At 42.8% G+C, this 20,029-nt stretch overlaps 1 protein-coding gene across 2 annotated transcripts in view; it reads right to left on the minus strand.

Moving 5' to 3' along the window:
• The window catches only part of VAPA (VAMP associated protein A), a 32,709-nt gene extending 13,931 nt beyond the window's left edge, over positions 1-18,778 (minus strand). The window contains exons 1-2 of one of the 2 annotated variants that reach the window (XM_032467337.1): positions 18,475-18,778; positions 1,341-1,493 (exon numbers count right to left, since the gene is read on the minus strand). In XM_032467337.1, coding sequence (XP_032323228.1) covers positions 1,341-1,493; positions 18,475-18,553 — 232 coding nt within the window. In that variant the 5' untranslated portion in view covers positions 18,554-18,778. The remainder of the gene's footprint in view (positions 1-1,340; positions 1,494-18,474) is intronic. The other variant, XM_032467338.1, reaches the window with a different exon arrangement.
• Between the last annotated feature and the right edge of the window lie 1,251 nt (positions 18,779-20,029).

The raw sequence follows: 20,029 nt of genomic DNA on the forward strand, positions 1-20,029 counted from the left end.
ACATCCTTAAGAAACGTTAATACAGTGAGACTTCAGCAAGCTAGAACCCTCAAAGGTCATTCTAAATAGTTTCATGGGTTCCTAGGGATAAAGCTGTTTGCACCAAAAACTATTTTTTAACCACATGGATAGAAATAATTCTGTCTTCTTCCAATTTACCTAAAGGCGTGAAGACTTAGAGAGCAACTTCCAGAACACACGTGCTCACTGCTTCCCCTTCCTATTTCTGCCTCCAGAACCCATGTGCTCACAGCTTCATCTTCTCAATTCCCAGCCATCTTGCCCATGAACTTATGGCTTGGACAAACACATATGAAAGCAGCCTCCCAGCCACCACCAGACTGGCTAAAAATATCTTTTCTAGGGCCTCCCAGCTCCGAGTTTGGGGCTACAATTACTGAGGGAGGATTTAGTGCCACCAAGAACTCTGACTGTGGTCTGTCCTCGACTGCCTGCACAGCCGGGCCCCACTTGTAACTATCTCAGTAAGCCTGCCCTAGGCTCTCACTCTTTGTGTGACTTACTATTTTTAATCTGCTGTGGGCCTGAAAACTAGAAAACAGACACGGAGCTATTATATTCCCTTAGGAACACCTATCAGGACCACCCAGACATGATTTTTTCAAACATACACGTCCAGGCTATGTCCCCAGAGATCCCAATCTGAGAGGTCCCCGAGTTTTTAAGACACAGCCACAGAGGTGAGAATGACTGCTAGAAACCAAGGGTAAGTGGTCTCTGTGCGAAGCCAGAGAGGTTCTCCTGTCAGTAAGACACACTGTCATCCTCACTTCCTGCCTCCCAGCTGTGCTAGACCAGCTCCCTACAGGACCGTCAGGGGCGCCTGAGGGAAGAAAGACCAGCTTACGGGGCACAGCAGCACAGACTCCATGGCAGGAGTAAGCCGGCCATACGTGGAAGGAACCAAGAATCCTCCTTGCACTGTAAGTAAACACAAAATGGAGTAACAAAACTAAAGTTTTCAAGTGCCAAGGCGCTACTGGTATTAACAATAAAAGGCAGAAAGACTCATCTAATTTGATAACTATTGGCAAAAAAGAGGTACTGTACCAGTAACTATTAAGCAAAAAATTCAGGATAATACCGCTCCAGCTGCATGCAATATGTAACAACAGCTGGAGATCCAAATGACAACTATCAAATCCCCAAAATGACACATTTCAAAGATAAAATAAGGGCAGAGAATGTGATAGTGAACTGTAGAAACAAAGTGCTTACAAGCTGACCGCATACACGGCCACCCCAAGACAAGGGTGAGAGATTCTGCAGCAGTCTGCACACAGTAAAAGAGCAGAGAAGCTTGGGACGTGGCTTGCTACCTGAGACAGTCACGGTCAAGCCCGGGTCGATAATCCCACTGTTGGGCCGCACACAGTACCGACGGGGCGCTGTAGTCTTCACCTTGAAACACACTTTTCTATCCGATGGATTCCGCAACTTTAGATTTGTAGTGACTACATCTGTGAAGGGGCCTGTAAGGTTTAAAAATCAAAAAGAGGGGAAAAATTTAATTGGATTCACATACACACACACACACACAAAAGCAGAAATCAAAACTGAACACACATAACCTCAATTTTACAGAACGTATGTACTGAAGTCTGTGTACATAAATACACTGAGACTAGCAGTACCTTCCCATAGGGGTAAACTCACAAAGGAGTTTTATTTTCTCCTTCATTTCTTATCAGATTTCCTAAAACTGCTACACGAACATGTTACTGTTTCTATCTAATAAAGTGCATTTTCAAACTTTCAATTTATGAAGGAATTCCACAGCGATACTGCCAGCGCACTCTTACCGCATTACTGAAAGACGAGGGTTTTCCAGGGGTCCGCAGACCAGGGCCAACCTTCACACTCACGTGACTGAGCCGACCACAAAGACCTCTTCATCTGAGACACCACGCCAGTGACAAGGGCGCTCTCACTTCTCCTGAGTCGGGTCTAACTCCTTCACTCCTTTGCTCTCTCACTCACGTGTTTGCCCAGTATTTATCATGAGCACTGCGGCAAATGCCCTACATACAGATTTGCTTAAGTTTTGGCTCTACACCCAGACAACACAAAGTTGCAAAACAAAGGACCCTCAGAAAGTAATCCAGCCCTGCCTGAATTACCTAAATCCCGAACCAATTTTTTGTCAAGGGGGCAGGGGATGAGGAGGGGAACAAAGAGAACAGCTGTTTTTGTTCTTGGCTGAAGAAAGGCCTAAAGACAGACTCAACAGACTTAGACAATAAACTGAGTATCTGTTCATTTAGAGACAGAAGACAAACTTAAAAATACGCCCCAATGAAGCAATAACCACACACTTCTAACTAACCCAAAAACAATTTTAAGTGGTTTCTAAAACAATTAATTTTAAGTTATATTAAAAAAAAAAAAAAGAGCGAGAAGGCTGAAATCAAAGACAACTATTGTCAACGCTACCTTCTCTCATTTAAACAAATAGTAATAAGCATGTCTTTTAAAACTTTAAAATATTTACTGTATGGAGCCCAGACTGAGAAAATTCCTCAACTCTGCCAGAAAACGTTTCCCATTTTGTTAAATATTGGAAAATTATCTAAAACAGAGGCTTGAAGGGGAACAAACACAGCCAAATGAAAAGCCATTATTAGGAAGAGAGCCGGGGCTGAAAACAGCAGGTCTCCCAATGCAACACAGGGACGAGAAACAGACTGCAAATGCACTGCCTGTAAGAGACACTTGCTCCAAGCCCTTGGAAATGAATTAATTTTATCTTAAGCTTCAAGTTTGTGAGTTGTAAGCTATTTTCTAACAAATAAAAATTTGGCAAGACATGGAAATAACCTAAATGTCCTTGGACAGATGACTGGATAAAGAAGTTGTGGTATATTCATATAATGGAATACAACTCAGCCATAAAAAAGAATAAAATAATGCCATTTGCACTAACACAGACGGACCTAGAGATCATCATTCTAAGTGAACTAAGCCAGAAAGAGAAAGACAAATACCATATGATACCACTCATACGTGGAATCTAAAAAAAAGATGGACAAACTTACTTACAAAACAGAAACAGATTCACAGACATATACAGCAAACTTACAGTTATCAGGGGGAAAGGAGTGGGAAGGGATAAATTGGGAGTTTTGAGATTTGCAGATACTGACTGGTATATATAAAGTAGATAAACAAGTTCATACTGTGTAGCACAGGGAACTATGTTCGATATCTTGTACTAGCTTATGGTGAAAAAGAATATGAAAATGAATCTATGTATGTTCACACATGACTGAAGCATTGTGCTGTGCACCAGAAATTGACGCAACATTGTAAACTGACTATACTTTAATAAAAAAATACAAATAACAAAAAAAAAGAAATGAAAGCATATATCCATGCAAAGACCTGAACACAAATGTTCGTAACTGCTTTATTGGTAAAAGTCAAAAACTGAAAATCACCCAAATGTCCATTAATAAGTAAATGGAACAAACTAACATATCTATAAAAGGGAAGACTACTCAGAAATAATGAACAATTGGGCAAAAAAAAATTTGGAACTGGGTTGATAGAGAAGACAGAGATAAGAGAACATTAGAAGAAAACATCTAAAGGCAAGAGACCAGTTACAGAAAAACTTTTACTGTAAAATAGCCACTTAAAAAGTACGCACTTTAAGTATATATAAACATATGTGAACTATAATCTTTTGAATAGTTTGCTTTTACATAGTCAAGTTAATCACTCAACTTGTGTATTATTTTATACTTTTTAATATGTTATATTTATACGCTGCTTCTTCAATTCCAGCGGCTTGCATTTTCTGACAAGCAGCTAACGACCCCACCATACACTGTCACAGAAGAGTAAAGGAGAAAGCTTCAATCTGCCCGTTTTGCTACATGAATTCACAAAATTGTTGGCTAGACACACATTTTAAGTTGCTACAACTAGGAGTCTTAAAGACGTACATTCCGTTCCTCAACTTTCTCAAAATCCATAAATTACTACAGGTAACTGAGAATGTGTAAATTATTATGGGACTATTTCAACTAGGACTTTAACATTGGCAGCAAGCATGGACTTAAAAAAAACCCAATTTCTTAGTAAAATGACAAAACATTTTACAAAATTCTAACAATCCTGTATTTTTAGAACATAATTATGTAATAAGATTTTTAAACTTTTTAATTTTAAAATCAATTTTTTAATTCTCCCCAATTTTAGAGGAAATCCAAATAAGGTAAAATGACTGATTTTTACACTGATTTAGAAAACCACGTGTCCACTTTCATTAACATATGAATTTTGAAACAGTACTTAAGCTTTACATTGCCCAGCTGGGCTTATAAATCTTAAATGACAGATTGTGGTCTTTCTAGACATAAAAATGCAAACTATCTAAAGAGGAAGAAAATACGCCAAAAGAAAAAACTCCACCAACTCAAAACAAAATTCTTAACTGGATATGTTAACCTTATCAGCAAAATGTAAAATTACCTATAAGAAACCCACCTAACAAATGAATTTGAGGTTTTCTGCTCGACTGTGTCCCTCTAACCAAGCCTCTCAATATAAGGGTTGCTCCCAGCAGACCGTTCTGCGCCAGAGCCCATTTTCCAGGTTAAAATGGAAAATTAGCAAGTACTAATAACCGTTAGCATAAGAGTAACCAGATTTAACAGCCTGAAGAGTTCCTAGGAAGAAACATCTGGTCCACTTTTGTGCATCACAGAAGCTGATGAAAACTATATACTACCCCAGGAAAACATGCACATGCAGATATTCAGGACAGGTTTAGCTTGAATATTTCTGGAGGGTGAGGGTGAGACAAGGAGATTAGGTTGGGGGAGGGACTCCTGCAGCCTGCAGGTTAAGAAGACCTGATAAAATATCTACCTTTACAGGCCCTCAAAAATAGAGGAAAAGTTGTGTGATTTATCCACTACGACACAGCCACAGACCCCAGGGTAACCGGTCACTGTCAGGCACGTCTGTCTGACAGTGTGACTGGGGGCGCTATTGGCGGGGGAGGGGGGGGACAGGCAGTGGGACTTTCTGCAATAGCAGGGCAGACCCATGCAATCAAGTTGTTACGCCTCCTCCCACCAAAAGTTCAAATACCCCTACAGAAACTCATACTGGTGAAAAATCTCTTTTCCAGAGATACATCTGCTGTGTACAACAGGAAAAGTTTGTTCTCTTTCTCCAAAATGTTAAAAGGTGGGTTTACCAGCACAAAAACTATTCTACCAACAGCAATGTCACTCAGGACACTCGAATCACTGCATTTACATGATTCTACTTATATGCATAAATATTCTTCTTTTGCCCTTATTTCAAAACGTTAAAGAAAACCACAGTCGGCCTCTATTCAGATAACTCTTGCCTGATCTTAAATTCAAACCCAGTCGCTGAAATTAGGTCACAAGCATCTGGTCACTTCAGTGCAGTCACACCCAAACACATCCAAGTGCACACTTCATTACAAACTTACTTTATTTCTCCTTCATGTTGTAGTTAGGGCACTATATTAGTATTTCAATTACGTACCTTGGTAGGTAATTTTAAACATGAATTTCCTTTTGGGATGGTAAAGGAGGCATTACAAAATATAAAATGTTAAAATGGGACAGTGTGTCAAATGGGGTTAAAAACCACTGCTTTATATCAATAATCTCCTGCTCTACCCACTGCGATATGTGCGTGGTTAAACCATTAAGAAGAACGAGTAAATGGTTACCATAAAAAACAAGTTAACTCTGCAGGGAAAGGAGGTACAAGAGGGAGAGGGTACAAGAAGGCCTTTCGCAGCGCAGGCCAAGTTCTATTTCTTACCCTGAGCACTAATTACTTTTTGATAATTCTTTAAACTGTATACATTTTCCTGTTATGAAAAATAATAAAGGCTTTTATCTTTTTTAAGAAAAACTGACCTTTGACGTAAACTAAAAAAAAAACCAAAACCGAAAAAACAGTGAAAAAAATGAGAAAGTGAAACATTTAAAGCAATTTATATAAAAAATAAATACTCATGTTTGGAGGATTTCTGAAACTTAATCCCTGTAAGTGAGGAAAACCCTGCCGTTTGTCCAATATGAATGCTTAATTTAACATTTAGAAATAATTACTACAACAGTCCATTTTAAGATTATCTGACAGTAAACTAGTCACCGATCACAGGTACCATCTGATACATAACTTCCTATTTTAGAGATGAAATCTCACTGTTTATATGTAAAAACAGTCCACATAAAACAAAATTCCGCACAATACAGGTTACATTTACTTGCACTCTTTTACTGAAAGAAAAGAAAAGAAAGAAAAAAAGGAAGAAAGAAAGGAAGAAAGAAAGAAAAGCTCTGTTAGTTACACGGCTGCCCTGGTTTAGCCTCCCTTTTCAGTAGCCAGGACCCTTCCTGCCACTAAGTATTCCATCTTAACTCTACGACGCTGTCACTCCAGTAAGGCAAAATCCTATTCTCAGTCCCAAATTCTAACAGTCAGATAGAAGTGCAACATACATAAATAAGACTTCTGTGCAAGTAAGTTTGGAAAAAAGATAGAGCTTCAAATTCCAAAAATGCAGGAGAATTTAGGGCAGCTCACTCAGAAGGCTGTCCTAAGTGAGACTGGCCTGCCTTCTTTATCTAAAAATCTATTTCCAGTATGAAACGCTGTATACCTAAGATTCAGAGCAATGCTTTCTTTTCACATAGTGGGAACTTTATTCTCCAAACCTCTCACTCTAAAAAGGAACTCAAGCTAAAAACAGCTAGAAGTAGAGCCACTCTGACTAAACAAATTTTAAAATGGTCATCATCTATGAGTACTTTAATGTAAATTGCCATTAAAGTTTTCCTGAACTGCCAAGCTTTGCTTAGCTGCAAAGACAACTACTTGGGGGAGAGAGGGGGAGACAGCAGGTGGCTTTTCCTCCAACATTTTATTTTGAAAAATTTCAAACAGAGGAACTGAAATAGGTGGACAGTGAACAGCTATTTGGCCACTATCTAGACTCTACAATTAACACTTTGCTGTTATTTACTTTGAGACACATCAATTATCCAGCCGTATCTGTCTGTCCATCCATCTTATTCTGATGCATTACGAAGGAAGCTGAGACCCCTACTAAACACCTCAGCACACGTACCAACTTGAGTTCAATGGTACCTGCTTACTGACAAGAGAATCCAATTTTAATTCAGGGTGAGCAGTCCTGAATACGGCATGGCGCATTTCAGAAACAGAAAAGGCCCCCGCGGATGCGGTGTAAGAATGAACAGGTGACAGAGCGGAACACAGCCGATGAACTAACTCCCTGACAGCCGGCGAGGTCAGCTACTCAGAGGCCGGCCCACTGGGCCTCAGCATAGCTGCAGCCTTCACAGGTGGAGGCCGTGGAGAGTTGTGGAAGGTAACACCCCCTTCTGATGGAGGGCCGGTTCACTGTCCCGCGTGATGAAGGGCAGGTCTCCCTGTGGGAGGAGGCCGGGCAGGCTTCTGTGCAGCCCACCAGGAAGCGCACAGGCCCCACATGCAGCGTGGCGCATCATGCCATGACCCCACCACGTGGGCACCTGGAGGGGCGAAGGAGGCCGACACCAACGTGAAGCCCACAATCGGGCAGAGCTCTGAACCAACAAGTCTCCAGACCGGGAGTCCGTGTCTCCCACCACAGCCCGAAACGCAGGGGGCTGAGCTCTCAGCCCCCCCGTCCCTCCCCCATCCCTGCCCAGCTCTCTCGGGGCTCTTCGCTGCGAGATACAGGCGAGTCAGCGACCTCTGCATGATTAACACCAGAAAGGTCAACGAGCCAAGGCACGGCTCTCTGAGAACAGACTGACCACACAATTCCCGCAGCACAGACCGCCGTGAGGAGGATCAGCCCACCCGAGGGCGCTGCAGCAAGGCAGAGGCGCCACATGGGCTCCTTCTAATCAGCAGCAACAACAAAACCATCAGAAGCAGGTCTGCTTCGACTCCAGGTCTTCATGAATCACTTACTCCAGCAGCACATGCGCACGCCTTCACCCTGTCGGCACCGAAACAACAGGGAGAAGCCGGAGCGGGGAAGGCCGGATGTGCAGCCATGGCAGAGCTGGCGACGACTGTCCAATGCTCCCACCGGTGCTCCCACCACCTCCACAGTCACACAGCAGGGACAGTGAGGACAGCGGGAACACCCTCCAGCCCTCGTGGGGCACTCAGCAGGGACCAAGAACCTCGCACGGGTTCCGTTGCTCAGCTCTGCCATCACGCTAGGAGGCTGCCACTTTTACTACTTATCGTCCCCATTTCACAGGGGAGCCAACCCTAACCCAGAAGTTAAAATGCTTGCCTAAGGTCATATAAGTACAAAGTAACGTCAGGAGGATGTCAAACCAGGTCTGACTCGAGCCTCAACTCTTGTAAGTTCTCTATGTTTTCCGAAGAGTCCGCAAACTACCTAGCCGTATTTATTTCCTAATTCGTAAGCCATTCCAGGTAGATTTCTGCAGCACTAAACCATGAAACTGTGGTCCAACCAGCAATATATGGAAAAGACTTTTAAAAGGATACTGTATCTCCCTTGATTCCACAAGTCAATGATGAACATTTCTGGAAACAAGGAGCAAACACCGAGAAAATATTTTTGTTTTACACCAAAGAAAACCCTAAAATCTTCACTACAGATTTTAAAAATGAAGTCACCTTAATTTATTTATGTTTTCTATGTTTTGTTTCTCAAACACATTGCAATCTCAGACTTAGCAAATGTAAGCTCCATGAAGACTGGGTCCTTGCTCCCTTTGCAGCTGTACCCCCAGCTGCTGGGACAATTTTGGATGCAGATACTGAATAAATATTATTATACAAATGCTGTTGCAAAAGTAAACAGAGTACCACTTTCTGGGAAACAAAATTAGTCAATTCTACTCAGGAAGGTTTGATTATTACAGTACTAAACACGTCCTTTTATCTTTTTGTATGATTTCATTAACATTCATTACAAAAGCATGGGCCCAGAGATTAATACAAAAGCCAAACTTCACTGTTTTATTTAAATCTCTAATATTAAAAAAAAAAAACCTTTGCTTTCTTAAACTGCTTCACTGACCTGTTTATCCATATTATATAATCAACAAAAAATTTCAGAATGTACCATGAAAAATCTCCAAAATCCACTTAATGTAGTAGTGTGCGGTCACTTTTTCCCCACTCCCAGGGCCTGAAGTCACAGTGAGGAGGGACCTACAGGCAGGAATCACATCTTTTATTTCTTCTGCGGCATCTTCAGCTCATGCAGCAGTGTCCCAATCACACAGGTACTTCCCCATCACTGTCACATGGAAAAGCAGCTATGCCTACGTCACAAGTCAAAAGCCTCTTCCTTCACGCTTCTGGAAGCTTCACGGGGAGGGGCCTAGTTCTGCTGCTGGTGGTGTACTGACTTTTGTAAAAAACAGAAAGCAGTGTGCCGAAGTAGACGCGTAAGATCTAAAACCATTAACAAGGTGACTGACCCTGAGCAAATCATTCAACTTCTCCAGCACAGTCTGACCTCTCACCTCAGCTCAGCAGACAAGACCACCTCCAAGGCTCCTCTCAGCTCCGAGATTAGGGGACGTCTGTGAACAACTTAACCACCGCCCCAATTAAAGAACACCTACAACTCTACGGTAAAATGGAAGACAACTCAACCTCACATGACCACACTTTCCCGCCTGTGTGTGTGACGCTACCGCAGACACTCTAGGAGTGCTTTTCCCGACCTCCTGAGGCAGAGACTGCCCACTCTGACCGAAGCAATCCCTGCGACACAGTCCTGAAAACAAGGGGGAGAGAATAATAAACTGTCTTTACACAGAAATGGAACATTTTGGTTTGTAACACTTTTATATAAATTTTATGTCCTTCCACTGTGTAACATCTAAAGAACAGTAACATGTACACACAAAAAACTTTTTAAAAAACACCTGCATTCAAGATTAAATGTTAAATGTGCATGCTGCTTAAATTAACACCTTTGTTAAAACAAAAGTAAATTCTCCATATCTGAAGAGTTTAGATCGCTTTTTAAAATCTGCGTAGTCAGGATAGGAGAAAATAAAAGAGAATGGTATTTTGGGAGAACTTGAAATAAATGTTTTTAGCACCATCTACAGATCTGAAGCTCTTGTTAGGTCAGAAGCAAAATATTTATAACATGAGAAAATTATCACATTATTAATTTTTAAAATATTTGAAAAATTAAAAAATTTAAATATTAATTTTAAAATATGACTTCTGAAATTATAATGAGTCAAACAGAACACACAAAAAATCATATGTTAACAGTGGTTATTTGTAGGTTGTAGTGTTGGGCAATTTTTATTTGCTTTATACTGTTCTATACATTTTCAACTTTCTGTATTAAACATTAATTTTATAATCAGAACAGACTTTCAAATGTGTTTTTAATATTAGCTTAATGTGTTCATAAAATCTTTTACATGAAAAATTCTGATGGGAAAACCTGAAGATTCAGAAAAAGCTATCTTTGGGAAATGCTGTCGTGGAGGTTTTCAGCAGTGGGAACAGTACTTAGATAACAAGGCCAAGCAGGCCAAGCGATTCGTCTTTCCCTATAAGCTCTAAGAGTAAAATCTGTTCATAGAGAAAACAAAACAGGAAACACTGTATGATGTAAAGGTACTCCAGACCTTTAAAGGCATAGCAGTTACTCCAATTCATGCCAGATTATCCCAGTACCAGAATAAAAGTGTATGTGTACATATATTTACAGATACACATGAATACATGAGTAAATATATGTGGATGAATATGCATTTATGGAAGCATACAGCTACATAATTAAAGGCTGTCAAAATGCAGGCCCGTAAGAAATCTGTCAAATTATACTGCAAACTAGTATTTCAAATCCCTCTCATATTAACAGTTCTTTAACATATCTATTTTTAAAAATGGTAACTGAATCCAATCATATCCTTTAAAAGCTGAAATAAGCATAACTAAACTTCTCTTTCATTTAAACCTGAATTTTGAAAACAGTACCGTGTTCACGATAACTCTAATTACAGAGAACACCCCACATGCCAGAGAAAAGTCGTTAAGCAAACTATGGCATATTAACGACATGGCATCAAAAATGCTATCTACATGGGTGTTTCGTCTATAAAAATTTAAGTCACTGGTCTAGATTATTTTCACAAAGTGAAGTATGTGTCACAAAGTTGAATATCATTCCATAAATTTTGAAGTCTAACTAAGCAAGAAAGTTTATTATGAAGAATAAAGTCATAATTCAGAGTTTATTAAAAAGGACGTAAGTCATCTCAGTGACACAGGAAACAAACGGCCACATTCAGGAGAAACTGACACCTGGGGCCCTGAGAGCTCTTCTGCCTGCTTTTCCTTCCCTCTCCTCCCTCAACCAGTTACTTCAGCAAGCAAGTGGCCCAAATAAGCCTGTCTCCAAGTCTGGCTGACCTTAAAAGTCTAAAGCCTATGACATTTAAAGGGGAGGCATTGAAATTTTGGGCTAGTGGGTCACCAGCACATACGTATTGGCTGGCCTGGGTTAGGGGCCCATTATTGACCCCATCAGCGCCATCTGGAGGAAGGGGAATCCCATGAACTCACATGCTGCCTAGACCTACCTGCCTCTTTCATACAGTCTATGGGCTGGCCCATCCTCTGAGAAAAATATCCCGAACAACTCTGTCATACTTCCCACAAGAGACCATCAATTAATGCTAACAGTAAGAGCTCAAGAAACTTAACAGACACATGTACAGTTATGATTCGAGAACTGCTACAGGACAGTTGTAAATCAGATACACTTTCAGACAAACATGGTTTTCTAACTGTCTTTATATGCTTTAATCTGCGAACTGCTACTGGATGGTTACAGGCTTGTTCTCTATTTTATGTTATACAATTGCCTTGTTACTTAAGAGTACTTATTAAAAAAAAGATTTTGGACTGCATAAGAGGCTTAAATTATTAAAAAATAAAGTAATAACAGGTAGGACAAATGAAACTTTTGACATAATCTCCCCAAAGTATCAAGTCTAATAACAAAATAATTTTTTCTCTTATTATAAAAAGTATTGAATGTTCATTGCAGAAATCTTGGGAAAAACAGAAAAGTAAAAATATAAAAACAAAAGACACCTTAACCCTCAAGCAGAGCTAATGCCTGCAATGTTACGTTCACCTATATCTGTGGAACTTTCCCAGGGAGGGGTGAAGCTGTCATCAGCAATCTACTCTGGGTCACTAGACGTGGGAAACCTGACAGGACACAACTCCATCTATGAAGTGTTTTTACCAAAAAGTATTGAAACCTGAATCTAATCAAGCCCTTAAATCTAACTCCAAGTTTACAGGGAATACACGTCAGAAACATCAAGAATATGGGACATTCCACTGGATGACAACAGTAAACAGGGTGATAAAGAGGAGCAGGCAGAGGCACTACTGAAGATCAAAACGACCTGGACACATGACAACCAAAAGCAGTGTACAGACTCAACAACTAACACACAGGACTGCAGCTGGGGAAATTTCAGTAGACTAAGTATCAGATGATACTAAAGAATTACTTTTGGTTTTATTAAGTGACAATGGTGTCATGATTATGTAAATGTCCCTTTTTTTGTTTATTAGAAAAGCAAGCACAAATATTTGTCCTGAAATGTTATACCCAGAATTTGTTTTAAAATACTGCGGTAAGCACCCCCACAAAAAATTAAAATATTAATAATCACTAAGCTTAAGTATACATGAACTTACTAAATTTAAGTGTACAGAGGTTCATTAAGTGTATAGAGATTTTTAACAAATGAAAGTTTTCATTAAAAATTTTAAATGTTTTTGAGGGGGAGGTAATTAGGTTTATTTAGTTATATTTATTTATCTTAATGGACGTACTGGGGATTGAACCCAGGACCTTGTGCATGCTAACAAGAACTCTACCAGTGAGTTATACCCTCCCTCCAAGAAACTTTAGAGCAATTTGAGTCACATTTCAGTTGTAATAAACTCAGTAAACAAGCATTTGCAAATAGCCGTCCCTTACACTTAAAAGTTTTTAACAAGGATTCCTTTAGCAGTTATACAAAATAATATCACATTTTGCGGTCTGTATAGTATAATAAGCTAACAAACATCTAATTTTCTTTTAAAGCAACTTTATGATTGAAGGAAAGCAAGATCTATCCTGTATTAAATAGTACCTCTTCTGAAAGACAGATAACACTGAATAGTCAGTCAAGGTAAGTTACAAAAGCAACAAGAAAAACCGAGGTCAGGAAGTACCTCTGAGGAAACAGCACACAGACCACCTCTGCAAGGCTAAAGGAAACGTGAAAGGCAACTAGCTCAGTAAACAAACAACAAAACTACCAACACTAACAATCACAAGACACCAAATTTTGAAGAACTCAAACCAATTACAGTCTCCCAATTCTTTATATATATTTTCCACTTCACAGAAAAGTCAAAATCACTGGTTTGACTCTCTTTAACCTGTCACTATCTCCAATGCCATTCCCTCAGTCCAAGTGGCCACCTGTAGCCTGGACTGTGGCAACTGCCTACATTATCTGTATCTCCCCTCTACAATTAGTTCACATTGCTACCATAATTATAATGGGGGGGGGGCGTGGGTAATTAGGTTTACTTATTTTTTAATTCTTTTATAGTGGAGGTACTGGGGATTGAACCCAGGATCTCATGTATGCTAAGCATGCACTCTACCACTTGAGCTATATATACATCCCCACCCAGAATTAAATTTTTGGAAATGCAAATGTGATGTCACTCCATCACTTCTACACCTCTACCATGCTCCCCCCTTACAATCCCTCAGTTAGGATAAAAACAGCTCCTTATTTGACCTACTTACACAGCACCACACTCATCTTGGCTGATTCCACTACTGTCACACTGACACAGTCTTTAAGTAACATGAGGTTATTTAACACATTACACAACATGTACATGTTTCTTTTTGCCTCCCTCCTGCTACAGGATCTTGGTACAAGCTGCTCCCACTGCATTTTCCTTTCTTCACCACCTCGATAATTTCTATTCATTCTTGGAAAATCTTAGTCCAGTTGTGGCAGCCTTGCTGACCTCCTCCAAGTGCCCTATTTTAGATTCTCATAGCCCTACATACCTCTTCATAGCCACACTTCCTTCTTCTGATTATCTGATCAGTGTCTACCTCTCCCCACTAGAACTGCCTCATGAAAATAAAGACTGTTTTACACAAAACTAGTTCTAACACTTATTCAACATGCATCACGTAGATCAGAAACTCAGGTTTTTCTTGTGTAACTGAATGAATTAAAACAAATAAATGGATTTAGAAGCAGAGTTACATTAAATGGGAAAGATTCAAGAGTTATGTCTGAGATGTAGAAATACAGATTTTAATTACTAGATGTGCATAGTATTTCTATGAGTAATCACGATGCCACTAAAAATTTTTAAAATACAGGACTAAGAGTAGGCTTGGGTAGTAAAACCAACTTGGGATGTGTTGAGTTTCTGATATCTGAGTAACATTCAAATTCAGATAGTCAACAGGTAATCAGTTCGTATTTCAAAGCTGATTTTGTCTGAATTAAGCACAGATATGGGTGTGTGCCAACGTGGGCAGAGAGAGAGCAAGGAAGAGAAAGAGAAGCCCTGGAAACAAGGAGACTGAACAAAGGGAGGTTCAGAGTCACATAAAATTGAAAACAAATCAGAATCTCAGAAACATCAGCATCTAGGAAAGAGAGGCCACAAATAAGACAACAAAGAGAGCAAAGAAGAAAGTCAGAAGAGAACTGTAACACAGAAGTCAAAAGAATCCAGTTCTTAAAAAGAGGAACTGTCAATAATGCCAAGTGCCAAGGAGAGGTCCAGGGAGATAAAAACCGGCGATGACCAGGGAGCAGTGAGGACAGACAGCACTAAGGCGTACAGGTGAGGGACGGCGACACGGGGCACACCAACTACTTTTCCAAGAAGCCTGACTACAGGAAACAGAACACAGGGAGGGCCACATACCAGGAGGAGCTGGGAGTCAAGGAAGCCCTGTGTTTGTTTATTTGTTTTTAAAATGAAAGACCTAGGTGTATTTTTATGTTTAAAGGAAGAAGCAGATGGTTGAAAACATGACAGGCAAAATATCTGATGAAACACAGTCTGAGTCAGGAAAAGATTTTTACCTTAACCAGCAAAAATAGCAGAACAAACATGCTTGGATATGAGAAGAGTTTTTCTTTCTCAGGGAAGAAAGTACGGATATGTGCAGGTGAACAGGTGTTAACAAGGGCAGACAGGACGGCACAGAAGGGCTTGTGTGCCAGACTTAAAACAGTTAGACTTGCATCCAGCAGGCAGTCAAGAGCTACTCAACACTTTTAAGGAGTGGAGTACTAAGGCGGTATCTGCACCCTGGGGAGTAGGGAGGCTCACCCTGGGGTTTGGTGTAGTCCCTGGGAAACAGAATGCTCTGAAACACCTAAAAATGTGCCAAACACCCGCCAACAGGAGGAGTTCTCTACACCCTCGCTGGGGCCTCTCCTTAGTGATGTGCTGCTACACAGAGACGCTTTGGCTGGCAAATCACAGGCCCCTCGTCCCTCAGAGAGCCTCACCTTCTTTACTGATTTGCTGTTACGAGCCTCCTTCAGCACAACGATTCTGGTCTATTTTCCTCCTTCTCTGATCGTTAGGAGGAAGAATACATTCAGTTAGTTTTCTAAACTTTCTTCTCCAAACTTCCTCCCAAAACTACCAACCGGGAGGAAAATAAAATGCTGTGTAATACAAAGGAAGAGATTTTACAATAGTAAATGAACATATTAAGGGCTAAAAAGTCTCTCACATGTAATACCAAATTTCAAATCTGAATTCTAGATCAAATTACTGCCAGGGCTTGAAAAACATAATTTGAAAATACCTACCTTTTTTTCTTTACTGATGCAAAAGAACTATTTTAAAATTCATTACATCACTATAAAAATACTTCCACATATAAACAACATATAAACCAAACAACTTTTGGAATAAAATACTGAGGTGTGTAGAAAATGTATTAAACTGGTATCTGCTTCTCCACAACTGTGCAAAGTGCTGATAATTCTTATCAAGATGACTTTGTTACACATATAACAAAGAAAAATTCACCACCCAATCTGAGTATGATTAAACGAGTCACTGTTGGAGAAACTATCTTAATCAAATGAAGAGACAAAATAATTCAAATACACCTATCAGAAGGTGACATTCTGCAAAACTATCCATTAACAGATTAAACTAAAAATTACATGTGATGGAGGACAGAGTTAAATGAGTTTTTATATCACCATCAAAGTATAAAAAGACCATTGATTCTAAATGAGTCTTCTCACTTAGTGTTGAACTGTTCGGTGGAATAGAGGCGTTTCCATCAAAGCAAACTATTTACCTTTGCCTAAAAGAATAACATTAATAAGGAAGGAATCAAATGACACCAAAGGTCACCTCCTAATTCATCCTACCCCTCCTCCCTCCCAGTTCCTCCCATTCCTCCACCTTTAAACAGAGGCACACAGCAAACCACAGGGTGGTTAAGTACAAGCCAACATTCTCTCCCATCAGAGGAGAAGCAAACCACTCCCCTGGCCTGCCCTCCCCTCCAACCTAAAACAAGCCCCTTCCTACAGCCACCTACAGCCAAAGCGGGGAGAAGAGCCTTTTCTTCATACTTTTCTTGCCCTGTTGCAGCAGCTACATGCCTCTTCTGTCTCCCTACCTAGTCTCAGAGTTCTTCAAGGTCTAGGTATAACACATTTTACTGTTGTTAATTACATGCTTTCCCCATTAAACTACAAACTGTGGATTTTTTCTCCACCGTGCTTCGCAATGATTCCTCAAATATAAGACGGTACCTGTTGAATAAATTACTCATTGTGGAATGCTCTTCATCTAACATAGAGATAGCACAAAGCTTTCAACAGTGTTTGCTAAACAAATGGCCCAAGCGAATGTGTGTCCCTACAAACTTCTCAATGAAACATTCTACTGATATCTAGATGTTAACAGGCCTTGTGAATTACTTTCACCCATAACACAAGAACAACCTCTTCTATAACCACAGCTAGTAACTCTTCAGTACCTAAAATAAGCTAAACATAGGGCAAGTCTTTGTGTAGGGTTTTTGGTTGTGTGTGTGTGTGTGTGTTTTTAACTTGCTCCTCCGTTGTTATTCTCTCAAGATGGAAACATTACTTCTCTAAGGAGAAAGCTTCAAACTGTTAACATTTCCTGACCTAAATAAAGCTAGTGCTAAAGTGTCTTAAGATCCTCATGGCAATACGCACAGGTTACCCAGAAGAGGAAACTTCCTCTGTAAACTCAGCGTCCAAAAAATAAAAGCAAAATACTTAAATTATCGAAAGAACACACACCATAAAGGTTTACATTCAATTCCTCCATCCTAAGGTAATAGTTATTTGAGTTAGGTAATTTCATGATTCCCCAAAGGTGTTTTGTTTTTCTTTCAGCTAAAACTATGTAAACATGCCACGCACCTAAACTTGCCAGGATAAAATGCACTTAGTGCCTCTCAAAATATTTCGTAGCGCAGTCTTAAAACCAAAACTTTACCTAAGAAGCAGCTCACTTACACCTTCATTCAAAGAAATTTGCAAATGCACTAAAGAACTTGCAAAATAAAGGAATTACACGACATACTCTCCTAAGCCCAGAATTCAGTATTTTAAAATTCCTAAAACTACTTGAAACGTTTCCTATGGAAAACCACCTCATTGTTTTTCTTTCGGAGTTAATCTTACACAGTAAGGAATTTTTTTTTTCAGCACGGGTGCGACTCAAATTTCCCCAAAATTGTTCCCGTCGTAGCTCCTAAGACTTCAAGTGCAAGATATCGAATGTCCCCAAAGGGGTACGCGGTCCAGGCGACCAGAGAGCGCAGGGGCCCGCGTTCTCCGCAGGGCCTCTCTGAGGACCCTGCACGGGGCCCCGCGTCCCCCTCTCGGGCCTCGCAGCCCCGGGAGCCCAGCCGCCATCAGGCGCTGCCAGAGGGCCGAGCCCGGCGCCGCGGGGACACGCGCAGGTGTCACCTCCCCCGGCCGCTGACGCAGAGCCCGCGGTCCGCACCTGGGGCCCCGCCAACCCCCGGCCGCGCCGCCGCACCTGAGGGCGGCGGGCCGGGCCTCCTGCCCCCTCCCCCGCCCGCCCGCCGTCCACGCCCGGACCCCGCCCGGCGACCAGCGGCCCGCGGACGAGAGCCGACCCGCCGACCCGCCGCACCGAGGCGCCCGCGGGCCGCAAGATGGCGGCGCGGCCTCGTCGGCGGGAGGGGCGCGCGCCCGCGGGCGGGGCCGGGCCGGGCCCGGCCGGGCCGGGGGAGGGGGTCCGGGTGCGGCCGCCACCCCCCGCCGCCCGCACGCCCGCCCGCCCCTCCCGGGCCGGCCGCCGCCTGCCCACCTTTGAATTTGAGGTCTGTGGGCGGGTCGAGGACCAGGATCTGCTCGTGCTTCGCCATGGCCCCGGAGGCGGACGCCATCGGACAGACAGCGCAGAGCGGGGGCGCGCCCGCGGCGGCGGCTCGCTAGCTGCGGGCGGCGGCGGCGCGGCTCGGCCCGGCTCGACACGGGGCCACGCTCGGCTCCCGAACCCGACGCCCGCCGCTCCGTCGCCGGCTCGGTGGGCCGCCCGCCGCTCCGCAGCTCCGGGTCTCACAACTGACTCAACCCTACACCAGCCGCCGCGGCCACGCGCACTGCGATCCTCGGCGCCCCACGTGACGCCGCTGCGTGCCTACGTGCGCGCCCCGGCGGCCGGGAGCACCCGCGCGCCTCCCGCCCCTCACGCCAACCCCGCGCGGCGCGGGCTGCTGCGCCTGCGCGCCCCCGGCCTCGCCGCGCCCGAAGTCCGATCCAGCTGTCAAGGGAGCGGGTGTGGACGGGGCGGAGCTCGGCGCCCGGGCACCGACGCGGCGCGCACCGCAGGGCAGGAGGGAGCAATCCTCGATCACGTTTCGCTGCGTTACGAAACCGGAGAACCCGCTATAGCAGAGCATCGCCGTCTCCCGAGTGGGAATGCCTAATAGCTGAAGGAGGGGCAGTCAGGCTCGCTGACTACAACTACCAGCATGCTCCGCGCGGGGCGGGCCTCCGCCCGGGCCTAGGCCCCCTGGGGTGCTGCGCGGTGCTTGCTGGGAGTTGTAGTAGCGCCTGTGGGTGGGCGGGAAGGAGCAGGGTCGGTTGGAGGCGAAGCGGGTGGGACGCGCCAACACTCGTTTTGGTTCTCAGAGAGGGTCTCATCTGCGCTAAAGAAGAAAAACAAGAACTTTTGGAGACTGACCCGAGGTTCACCTGGTTAGAAATGCATGTTCTGCTGAAAACAGGCCGGGATTTGTCGGTTTGCTCGCAGATTCTATCCATCCCTCCGTCGATAGCCACGCTAAATTCTCTGCCGTTTTCCTGCCCAAGCTCTCCAGCTCCCGGAATCCTCCAGTGATGCAAAAGCCGAGGAGGAAACACACCTCCTTTAGGAAGGAGACGCGTCTTTGGGAAACTGACGAGGCACACCTATCAAGCTAGAAATAAAAATCTAAATCTACGGCCTCTGTTGCTGTAGTCTGTTCTTCAGTTTTGATTGATACTGATAAGCCCAAACCAAAACACTTGTCACATTCACGCGTTGGAAATAAATTCCATCTGCATCATGAACGGCAGCCTGTAGCAAACTGAACCAAAGGAGGAAAATCCCAACAGAAAAGTTGCTGACCGCTCTTAACCGATGGCCAGGGCAATCGGGGACAGAAGCGTCAAATGAAACAAACGGATGTGCTGGAACTAAGTCGTTATGTTACTGCTTGAAGCCCCACGAAGCAAAAGACAAATTGATGCTGCAGCCATAAAGGAGCAGCCCAGTTGGGGTCGAAAATAAATGAGACAAATGGAATCGTAGCCTAGGCGTAGGCACAAGGTCCAAGTTTTCACTGCAATCCAGATATCAGAGCCCATCTGGGAATAGC

Source organism: Camelus ferus, chromosome 24 (genome assembly GCF_009834535.1).
Source record: "Camelus ferus isolate YT-003-E chromosome 24, BCGSAC_Cfer_1.0, whole genome shotgun sequence".
Lineage (NCBI taxonomy): Eukaryota > Metazoa > Chordata > Mammalia > Artiodactyla > Camelidae > Camelus > Camelus ferus.